Source organism: Natator depressus, chromosome 3, assembly GCF_965152275.1.
Source record: "Natator depressus isolate rNatDep1 chromosome 3, rNatDep2.hap1, whole genome shotgun sequence".
Lineage (NCBI taxonomy): Eukaryota > Metazoa > Chordata > Testudines > Cheloniidae > Natator > Natator depressus.
Genome location: NC_134236.1, coordinates 108,995,715 through 109,007,824, shown reverse-complemented (window position 1 = coordinate 109,007,824; position 12,110 = coordinate 108,995,715). Strand labels below are relative to the sequence as shown.

The 12,110-nt window shown below is 44.8% G+C and overlaps 1 protein-coding gene across 5 annotated transcripts in view; it reads right to left on the bottom strand.

Annotated features, from left to right (window-relative positions):
- Window positions 1–12,110, bottom strand: part of AIG1 (androgen induced 1) — a 189,680-nt gene that overhangs the window by 107,399 nt on the left and 70,171 nt on the right. Inside the window, exon 4 of one of the 5 annotated variants that reach the window (XM_074948534.1) lies at window positions 7,751–7,829. The exons of 3 other annotated variants lie outside the window; for them this stretch is intronic. In XM_074948534.1, the coding sequence (XP_074804635.1) occupies window positions 7,751–7,829 (79 nt within the window). Of the gene's footprint in view, window positions 1–7,750; window positions 7,830–9,499; window positions 10,083–12,110 lie in introns of those variants that run through there. One more of the 5 variants, XM_074948535.1, reaches the window with a different exon arrangement.

The following is a 12,110-nucleotide window of genomic DNA, read 5'->3' as shown; positions in this document are numbered from 1 at the left end:
CCGCTCCCCTGGTGAGGAGCACCTGCACCTCCTGGATAAGGAGTTGCTCGTGAGAAGGGTCCCTGAAGAGATGGGGAAGGAGGGTGGGAGGGAGGGTAGGAACAGAATTGGAGAGAATATCCCACTTCTACCATACGGAGAACCCAGCGGTCCGAAGTTATTTGGGGCCAAGCACGGCAGAAGTGGGACAGACGATTCAAGGATCTGGAATTGTGGCTGGTGTGCCGAACCTTCAAAAGGCCTGCTTTGAACCTGACGATGGTTTAGTAGGGCCCTGGCCCTGCCCGGGTGGGGAGTGGGAAGGCTTGAGTCTGCCATTCCCGCCCCTTCTCCTATAAAAGTCCTGCCTTGGCCAAGAAGGATAGGAACACTGCTGCTGAGGCTTGAAATGTTTGTGTTGGGTTGCTGGGGTGTGCATACCCAAGGACTTCATGTGAGGCTAAAAGACTCAAGGGCTATGCAGCTGAGAGTCAGTCTGCTCCGCAAACAGACCTGCCCCATCAAACAGGTCCTGCGTGGTCTGTTGAACCTCGGGCGGGAGTCCCAAGGCCTGCAGCCATGAGGTACGCCTCATGGCGATATTGGAGGACAAGGTGAGCGCCGCTGAGTCTGCAGCGTCCAGTGAGGCCTGTAAAGAGGTCCGTGCCACCGCATTGCCCTCCTCCACTATTGCTCCAAACTCCTCGCTGGACTCAGTTGGCACTAGCTCCTTAAACTTGAGCATCAAGTTCCAGGAGTTGAAGCTGTATCAACTCAGAATTGCCTCTGGTTGGCCATCCTGAGTTGTAACCCCCCGTGGAATACACTTTGCGCCCAAATAAATTTAGCCGCTTGGTGTCCTTGGACTTAGGCACTGGGGCTTGTTGTCCCTGCCTCTCCTTTCATTTACTGCAGCCACCACCAATGAGCAAGGCTGTGAGTGTGTGAAGAGGTATTCATACCCCTTAGATGGTACAAAATGCTTCCTTTCCACACCCTTCACGGTGGGAGGGATGGAGGCCGGGGTCTGCCAAATGGTCTTAGCATTGGCCTGTACAGTCTTGAGGAGGGATAGAACCATGTGTGACGGGGCTTCCGGGGCCAGGATGTTGACCATTGGGTCCTCTGACTCTAGCACCTCCTCAGCCTGCAGGCACATATTTCGCGCCACCCTGAGAAGGAGGTCCTGGTGGGCATGGCTGTCTACAGGGGGTGGTCCAGAGATGGAGGTGCCTGCAACCGCCTAGTCCATGGAGGATGATGATGAGGCTAATGGGGTAACAGGGTCCTCCTGACCCTCTTGGTCTCCAGGGGCCTCCTGTCCTGCCTCTCTGTTGGGGCCAACCACACATGGATCAGGCTCAGGAGCTGGGGTTGGTTCCAGGGGAGGTAGTGCGACTGGTACCTCCTTGGCACACCTCGGGATGGGGCGATTGGCTGATGCCTCTGGTAGCCGCGGTTCAGAGGTCACCAAATGGACACCTTTGGATTGGGCGCCCTGGGCCTGGTGGTACGCCCACAGGGTCCAAAATGGCCACTGCGCTGGTCTCTGCCTCTGCGCAGGCCACGGTCCTGCTGCAAAACGGGGATCAGCATGAGGATTGGCATTGTGATTGGAAGCGCTGGCATGACCTGGAGCGGTGCTGTGTCTCTGACTGGTGCTGCGAGTGCAACCACTGCTGTGAGTGTGAGCGATGCTGGGACTCCGAGCGGTGCCGGGACTCCACTGGCAGTGATGAGGGATGAAGCATTGCTGGTTTGCCTCAAGATGTTGCTACGACGTTGTGGTACCGGAGGCTTGGCTCGAAGGACTGGGGACTGTGGTGCCATCATGGCAATGAGGTTCCTCATGGCCTCAAAGGTGTTCAGGGTGGATGGCAATTCCACCTCCTCAATGACCTGGCTCGGGGAGTCCAACGGCACTGGACTCGATGGTCCCCCTTGCAGGACCGAGGTCAATGGTGCCAGCTCCAAAGTCTCCGGCCCTGGGTGCTCCTCTTTGGGACGCGCCCCACTGGCCGGCTCCAAAGGGGTGGGTCTTGGAATCACAGATCCACTCTTCCCCTGCTTCTGGTATTGCTTCTGCGTTGGGGAATGGGACTGGTGCCGGATGAATCCTGACGGTTTCAGTGCCGCCGTGGGTCTCTCCCTGAGTCCTTCCGTGGTGCTGCTTCTACCACTGCTGCGCACCAATGAGCTCAGTGCTGAGTCTTGCTGCGCCGATGTAGGTTGCGGTCAAAGTGCTGTTTGAGGGGAAATTCTCCATAAGGAGCTGCCTGAGGTGAAATTCTCTCTCCTTTTTTGTTCTGGGGCAAAACCCTTTACAAATGCTGCACTTGTCCACTTGGTGTGCTTCCCCCAGACACTTTAAGCAAGTGTCGTGGGGGTCGCCCGTTGGCCTGGGCTTGTTGCAGGCCTTGCAGGGTTTGAACCCTTGGGACTGAGGCATACCCCAAGTCCCAATGGGGAACAAGGTTGACGTGAAGTGGAATACCCCCCCTCCCAACAGCTATCTGCTGTAACAACCAAAAACTCTAAAACTAAACTTAACGAGGCTAGGAATAACTGCAAATAAAACTAAACTGAAAATGAGGGAAAACGAGGAGAGCTTGCTAAGCAAGTCACTGCAGTTCCAACGACCGTCACTGGCGGTAAGAAGGAACTGAGGAGGCGCCGGGTCGGCAGGGTCATATATTGAGCTCCATGAAGGCGCCACTCTAGGGGGCTCCACAAACGACCTGACGGGTGCTGCTAGGGGAAAAACTTTCCGATGACAGTGCATGTGGCACACACACACCTAATTGGAATCGATATGAGCAATCACTCGAAGAAGAACTCCCATTCTGCACTCATCCTAGCCTGCTGCCATAGTGCACGTGGACCAGGTCAATCGGAAGCATTTTATGAGATATTGGCAATGCTAACCTTAGTATAAAATCCATGGATAATTTTATCATTTTAAACATAGGTCATGTATACCCTACAGGGAACTGGATCACACCATTAGTTCATCAGTTCTGGTATCCTGCCACAATCCGTGACCAATATTTGTCACACCTTGTTACAAAATTAATAGTACTTTTGACTTTTATATTAGGTTTCATCTGCGGGTGTTACAGACATTAATTAAGACTCACAGCACCCCATTATGTAGGTATGACAGTATTATTATCTCCATTTCACAGGCAGGCAAGCTAAGGCAAAAAAGTTTTAACGGTTTGATCCTGCAAAATGCTGAGCATTCTCAACTCCCACTGACTTCAATGGGAGTTCAGGGCGCTAGCACCTAGCAGGTTCAAGCCCAATAAGACTTTTCCAAGATCACCCAGTAATTCAGTGGCAGAGTCAAGAACAGATCCAAGGCTTCCTGGAGCTCAGTCCTGTCCTTTAATAGCTACATCATGCTTTTTCATACTTGGGAGCAAAGTGAAAATAAAAGACCACCATAATGCTCCCAGACAGTTGTGCTATACTGTACATGGATACGGGTATTTGCTTCCTTCCCTGCAGAAAGGAGTCTTGCAGGGAGACTTTGTGCTGTTGGAGGGGACGGTTTTGAAACAGATTTTGCACCACCAGCATTCAATTCTTCTCCCTTCTCTAGTCAGGCTGTATCCTTGCTCCCTCATGCTAGCTGGGCTGCTAGCTCTGTGGATTTAAATAATATTAATTAAACTCATTGCATCATTTGTTCTGAACAAAAATATCTTATACAAGTGATATAATAAGTAGTAGTTGTAACAAGAATAGGATAAGGCAGCTTCTGGTCTGCCTTTTGCCATTTTTCTTATTTCCTCACTCATTTCATTGCACCAGGGGGCTAAGATGGTCATTCTAAAAGACAGGCACACAGCATCCGCCAAAGCCATTCCTAATACCACTTTTTGAACTGTCCAGAAGGTGGTGTTGGCACCTTTCTCTCCCTTGTGCCGATCCCCCCCCACTATAGGATACTAGAAATGCAAATGGAATTTATTACTTATATCTTACAGGGTGTGATTGGGTTATGGGGGGCAAATGGAGCTCCTGGCCAAAGACAGGTCACAGCTGATGCTCACAGTCACCGTAGGCAAGACTACGTCTCAAGGTCACTCCCGAATCCTTGATTTCTGCAGATCAGCAGGTATGCAGCATTACTGCTGTGGCACTAGTTCCATGCATTAATCATTTGGCTAGAATGTTTTTCTGCAGAAATGCTGCCTGTTTTCAAGTACAACTGAAAAGAGAGTAATTAGAAAACTAAAAAGGCAAAAAAGGGAACTTTTAAAAAGTGATTATTTATTACAAAGACAATGTCAGAAAATGATTTCTGATATTGCTTCTGTGTGAAATAATGGCTCGCTCCAGCAATGATAAATAGGTAAAAATCTGGTCACTGAGTTGGTGCATATGTCTTCAATTGAAGGAAATACTGTCTGCCAAACTTAAACCAAGCAGATCATAGGTCTGTGGAAAAAAACACCACCACCACCACAACCCTAACGGGGTGGAATCTAGTTGCTATAGCAGCAAATTAAACAAATAAATGAGATACCATGGAATGCTGCAAAATATTTGTGGTCTGATTTTGTCATATTTGCCACATGTGTGAATACTGGCAGTCAGGTTTTAGCTTACTAAGCAGGGTTCAATACAGTGAGTACAATAGAGCACAACTATACTTTTCTAACATGGATACATTTATTCTTACCTGATTACATGCTAATGGGTGTCAGCTGCTGGTCTCTAGCATACACAACACTGCATTTTGCTAAGAGTGCAAAAAAGTTACCGTAAAAATATTTTGTCCTCTAGCTATAGAAAAGTATACCTGAAATACTATTAACTGAATGTATACAACATTCACTACTTTTCTATAAGGATATTTCTACTTTCCCCTGTGCTTGTATGGACTGGTAAAAGTACAAGCACAACCAAAGTGATTTGCTTCTGGGGTGTTTTTAGAATACTTTCTCTATCGGCTATTAAACTCTCAAATAATCACTTCTGCTCCAATTATTTTACAAACTCATTAAAGCAGGCTGTTGTACGTTACACACAGTATATGCCATTTCCTCTCCAACCCAAGAAAAACTGCATTTAAATTTTCCATTGCAATATACTGTATTGTTCCTCTTGTGGATGAAAGGCACTATCTGAATATAAGCTATTATTAGTCATAATAGTGTATCATTTTCAATTTTGATCCTATTTTCTGCTTATATTCTCTGGAAAAGGAGAAATACTTGAAATATGAATATAAAAGGGTCCTAGAAATCTCTGATGTCAGAGGACCCAGAGAATAAGTTTGTTATTTTAGCTGAGGAGGGAGAACAGATCCATATCCATATGTACATACAGGATGGTATAATCATTTTACCTTTATACAGTATTTTATATTTATTTCCTGAGAATCACAACAAGATAAAATGTGAACTAGCATCACAAAAACGCACCTGTTAAGAAAACTACTATACAGTTTAATCATTACAAAAGAATTGCTCATGATCACAAAAGATCACATAGTCAGCGATGTAAATTGTGTTTTAAATAAACATTAAAAAAATTAAAATCAACATTCTCAAGCCTTCTGCATTTGACCATGTATGATCAGAATTATGGAAGTGCACTATTAGATTGTAAATCAGTTTCTATCCTGTCCTGTGGTAGTACTGGTTTTATCGCAACCAAATTTTAGGGCCAAATCCCTGGTTCCAGACAAGCTGTGCTCAGCATATAACACAAAGAGGGAGGGAGTTTCTAACCCTGTGGCTTTTCACTGGTCACTTGTGCGTATGATCATGCTTGTGAAAATGTTGGCATGTGCAATTTTCTGAAAACATGGCTTTCAATGTTTTAAAAAACAGCAAACTCAACAACATACATCTGAATGTTAAACCAATATTAAAGCAGGAAGATTACAAATTCTGAAACTAGACTTCCTTATCACTGGTGTCACAAAGTGAGTCACTTTCCATCATAATAGTGACCTCTAGCAAGCAGCTTATTTGACTATTTCAATGTGCAGCACAAACCATGTGTTGTAGCCAATATGCACAAATAGGTCTTACTCTAAATTGGCTTCTTTTAAGAAGAAGACATGATATTCTGAGGGTTAGCCAGGGAGCTGAGATAATGTATCACACTGCTAGTTAAAGATACAGACAAAAAGAAACAGATACACAGAGATACTGACACCAGTCTACCAATACCACACAGATATAGTTTATGCAGACACAGATCTTTGTTTTAACATTAAGATAAATGTTACCAATTCTTGAAATTCAGGGGGGAAAACTGTCTTGTCACCATGCAAATATTAAATACATCTGCCCTGTTACTGTTGGACATGTAAATATATTAACAGCAGCAAGTTGGCTTAAGTCTCACTAGCAGCATCATTACACCATCAACTTCCTCCCCCATCCCTGTAATTAACAGAACTGTGGGATGTTTCCCAGAGGGCATGCAATGCAAAGTAAGACACATGAATGAAACATTTTCCTTTCCCTCTTCTTTCCTTTTTTTCTTCTATAGTTCTCTCCCCGCTCTCAGTTCTTCTTTGACCATTTTGTCTCTCTTCCTGTTGTCTACACTGTTTTCTGCTCCCATTTTCATTCCCTCTCCTTGTCTTTCATTTATTTATTTTTTGTCACACGCTGGAGCAACATCTGCTTTTTGTTTTGTGATCTGTCCCTGTTCCCCTGATCAGATTCACCTCCCCTGCCTGTCTTTCCATCACAGTCAGCCATTCCTCCCTGACATCTCTCTCATTCTATTCTCTTTGCTTCTCTCTTCCTTTCTTTCCCTTGGTGTTCACATTTCTTGCCTTCATCCCTATTTTCTGCCAGAATGAGTTAGGTTCCTGTCTGGGCAGTGATAGGTGGCTTGACAAAAACGATTTGACCTGGGGAGTTTAACTTAATATGCAAAAAGAAAAGGAGTACTTGTGCCACCTTAGAGACTAACAAATAAATTTGTTTGTCTCTAAGGTGCCACAAGTACTCCTTTTCTTTTTGCGGATACAGACTAACACGGCTGCTACTGTGAAACCTAACTTAATATGGACTTTTAACTTGTAAGAATACTTCTTTTCAGTAGGGATCAGATCTAGGAACATTCAACTGACATTAAGTAATCAAATGCATTTTATGAGAGATCATGACATTCCAGGGTGCACTCCAGACCAGTGAGGCAGTGTGTTACCCTTGCAGTGCAACCTGGGGTGCCTCACAATGCTTTGCTGCTGTAGTTGCCAATCTGGGCTTCTCACAAACAGCCAAACAGCATGCAGCTCAGACCTTGAGTGTCTGTGTATAACTGTTGCCTGCCAGCATACTCCAGTCACACTCTGGCTTTCACCAGCCTTGCTTACCACTTTCAGGGTGACCCGAACACAGTCCCAGTCCCAAATTTTCCCAAAATATGTGTTCTGCAGTGTCCTGGACAGTTCAGAGATTTTAAGTCCATTGCCCCTCTAAGGGAATCAATATTCACCAGTCTGCTACTGTAAATGGAGTTACCATTTGGGGGTTGGACTAGATGATCTCCTGAGGTCCCTTCCAACCCTGATAGTCTATATTTTATACCCCAAAGCCCAGTTGAACCAAAACACTGGATTCGTTTTGATTAAAGAATAAAACTAGTTTATTTAACTACAAGGAGATAGGTTTTAAGTGAGTACTAGTATAAGGCATTAAAGTCAGAAATGATTACAAGAGAAATAAAGATAAAATGCTTCCTAGTACTAAAACATAACTAACTAGACTTGGTTCAAAGTGAAGTCCCTTACCACGTTCCCAGTAACATTGCTGACCAAATTCCCAGGTCAGGATCTGCTTCCAAAATCTAACGGGTGTTTCTTTTGTCGCCTTAAGTGAAAGAGAGAGAGAGATGGATAGGGAGAGAGAACTTGGTGTGTTCTTGCCCCTCACTTTTATAGTTCAGTCACCCTGTGAAATGCATTTTCCTGAGGGTTACACCTAGATAAAGTTCATTCCCACTGTAAGGATGGAGACAAGGGGTTTGTTGGCGAAAGAGGCTACATACTGTTGTTTTGCTAAGATGTAGATCTGTTTGTTCCTGCCCCCCTTCCTTGCCAAAGGATGGTCACTTGATATGTGATTGCCCATCAGCTTTGGTGACACCTGGCTAGAGGCGTCAGCTTGTCTTGCGTTTAAACGGTTAACCGATTAAAGGGAGAGGGGCTGCGGTTGCTCTTGGGGCTGGTTGGCTGGCCGTGGGGCTGGGGTCGGCTGGCTGACCAGCTGGTTGGCGTCGGGGCCAGTTGGCCGGCCAGCCAGCACAGCTGGGGTCTGGCGTGGCGCAGCCAAGGTCCAAGGTCTGGCCAGTGTGGCTGGGTCCGGCGCTGAGGGTCTGGGGTCCAGCGTGGTGCAGCTGGAGTCTGGCCAGCACGGCTGGGGTACGGTGTGTCGTGGCCGGGGTCTGTCCAGCAGGTCCAGGGTCCAGCATGGCAGGACCAGGGCTGGGGTCCAGCCAGTGCAGCAGAGGGTTAACGGTTAATGTCAGTTAACTAGTAAGCCTAACGCTTACCGGTTAACCAGTTAACATTTTACATCCCTAGTAGGGAGTGAATATAGGGGTGCATTCTGTCACAGAGACCTGTCATTGTTATACTTAAGTCCTGGAGAAGGCAGTGTGCATTTCCTATAGACCACAGATGCACCAACTGGAAATGACTGATAATGAGGAGCATCCAACACATATGTCCAGCAAGGAGTGCTATCTCAGACTTACATTATAATGAGTAATCTCACTTGACAGGTGCATAGTATTGTTAAGGCACAGATCCTACTTTATAGAAAATGGCTTGTGCTTTTTTGTATTAGGTAAAGGGTCTTTTTTCAGAATGTCAGGGGATGTCACTCTCATAATCCAGCATTTTTTAACCAGGAGCCTCTCAGTTTCTGGATGCTATGCTGACACAAGTTCTGACATACATCCAGTTTCCAAGCACTCCACATAAAAGTAACAGAAAACCAAGATAAGTTTTTATGTTATTGCTGTTTTTCTTCCCAGGGTGCGGGGATAATTGATATCACTGTATTCATGTTCTAGCTGTGGAACTGGCAGACAATGAAGAGATATATCAGAAGATGTACCATAACCATAACCATGTAAGAAATGTTCAAAGCCAGGAAAGTTATTTTCAGTGTTCTAGTTAAATGTCCTGGGCCCACAAGTGATGTCTACTTATTTGATATTCCATCATTTAGACAGCTGTTCAAGTAATGGATATTTATTCAGCGTGAAACAGGGTTCATTAGTAAATTGTATACTTTCTGTGCTTTCTATCAGTAAACCTTTCAATTAATGTCATAGTCAAGTGTCTACACTCTGAAACGTTATTTAAAGGTCCCATTTCTGAATCTTTATAAAATCAGCCTCTGATGGTCATATATATATATATATATATATATATATATATAAAAAAATAAAAGAGAGCTCAATTAAACTGAAGGATCCTTGAGATGCTTACCATGGATTTAGATATCAGTCGAGCAGAGAGACTACATTACAATTCACTTCCAGCAAGCCTGTCAGATGTTAGCAGCTATGGGAGTATTGAATTAAATGGCCCATAAATGGGGTGTTCTTGTACAAGAAGCAGTATGAATTGTTAAATGTACTTTAGTCCACAGTCTTCTATTAGAGCTTGTCTGCAAAGGGACTGGGTGCAGCATGCTAGTAAGAGACAATATGGATGAAAAAAACTCATGGTTTTTCCTTAGTTGTTCCTCACAGAGACTCATTGAGCAACTGGCTAGATTCCGAGCTCCTGATGGAGTGACTAAGGAATCGTAGGTTTGTCAATAACTTTTACTTGATCTATAGGCCAGGTCACTATGAGCTTTGATCGAAAACATCTTTCATGTGGCTTCCCTATTTCTGCATTGGCCTGAATCATTCTTGAATCAAAAAGACAATTGAGTATCAGTGCTTTCTTCTGGCATTAGTCCTCTGCTTCTCCAGATTCACTAGATCTGTAAGATGTGTTTCTTAAAAAAAGTAACAACAGGACACATCACAGCACCGGATCCATCCCGCTCTTCAATTGTCTGAATCTTTAATTTGAGCTGACAATAATGAAGAGGAGAGAGAATCTGTAAGAGAGGCAGGAAATGTATCATTTGGACATGCTCTGCTCCATAATTCTTTTCCATGTCTCCTACATGTCCCTTTTTGGCATGTATGCTTTCACTTAAACCAAAGGGAGCTAAGAGGTCTTTCTAGTAATCCTTTTGTTTTCAGTATACATCACCAAAGAATAAGAAGCATAAAAAAGGAAAATATCATATTACAAACTACACTGGCACATGATCCATACAATAATCAACTTTCCAGCACCGTAAAGGCAGCCCATATTTCCCACAAGGTTCTCTCCTCTGTATTTTCATATTGAGATAGCTCAGGGGTAGGCAACCTATAGCATGCATGTCAAAGGTGGCACGTGAGCTGATTTTCAGTGGCACTCACACTGCCTGGGTCCTGGCCACCGGTCAGGGGGGCTCTGCATTTTAATTTAATTTTAAATGAAGCTTCTTAAACATTTTAAAAACCTTATTTACTTTACATACAACAATAGTTTAGTTCTATATTATAGACTTATAGAAAGAGACCTTCTAAAAACGTTAAAATGTATTACTGGCACGCAAAACCTTAAATTAGAGTGAATAAATGAAGACTTAGCACACCACTTCTGCAAGGTTGCCGATCCCTGAGATAGCTCATCATTTCTGATCTTTGAACCCACTAAACACTTCAGTAAATTTTACTACTCTGTGTTATCTTCCCTGCCACAAATTAAATTGATTCAAATATATATACACACACACACGTAACTGAGAACATCCCAGTAACTGAGAACATCCCAGATTCCTAGAAAATGTGTGTGTGTGTGTGTGTTATATATAAACAGTATTTTAAGAATCTGGGATGTTCTCAGTTAGAAATAAACAAGGACTCTTGTTGAAACCATGTGATAACTTGGATAAATTCTATATGCAGGCCTGCTCACATGTTGCTATGTAAGCACAAAGTATAAAGTACTGCATTATTATAATTACTATTAAAGTGTGTGTTGTACATGTGGTAGGTGCAAACTGCAAGGTGCTGAGCGTCGTCAGCTCTAAATGAAGCCAATGAGTGTTGAGGACACCTTACATCTCCTTAGAACCTGTAGGATGAAACTCAACTGTTTAAGGGTATATCTCTGCTACAGCAGCATAGCTGATAGTTGTACTGTTATAGTGCCAGAGTGCAGAAGATTCTTACATCAATGAAAGTGGTATTTCTGTCAATGTAATTCATACAACCCTTCAAGAGGCAGTAGCAAGAATTCTTCCCTCGACCTAGTCGTTTCTATACTGGGAGTTAGGTTGACCTAACTATGTCATACAGGGCATGAAATTTTTCACAGTCCAGTTGCATAACTAGGTTGGTCTAATTTGAAAGTGTAGACCAGACCTAAGAGTTTGTTTTCACTGTAAGGGTGAGCTTGAGTTAGAACACTTGAATTACTTCAGAATGAGAGAAAGGACACTGCAAAATAACAGCGGAGCTACATGGCGTAATTGGATTAGCAGAGTGACTGGATTAGCAGAGTGATTGGATTAGCATTTGACGAGTTGTTGTAACTTAAACTGCTGCATCCCCACTGCACTACCAGCTCAAGCTACAGCAGCATTCAAGCTTTTCCCCTCCTGTCCCTCCCAGGCCAGCCAGCTCTTGTTTAAAAGGACCTAGCTCAGGGGCAGGCAAATTTTTTGGCCTGAGGGCCGCATCGGGTTTCTGAAATTGTATGGAGGGCTGGTTAGGGGAGGCTGTGCCTCCCCAAACAGCCAGACATGGCCCGGCCCCCCGCTTCTCACCCTCTGACAGCCCCCCCCGGACTCCTGCCCCATCCAACCCTCCTGTTCCCTGATGGCCCCCTGGGGACCCCTGTCCCATCCACCCCCTGCTCTCTGTCCCCTGACCACCCCCGGACCGCCTGCCCCTAACTGCCCCCCGCCGCCTCATCCAACTCCCCTCTCCTTCCTGACTGCCCCCCCAGAACCCCTGCCCCATCCAACCACACCTTCTCCTTGACCGCCCCCAGAACCCCTGCCCCTGACTGCCCCTCCCGCTTCATC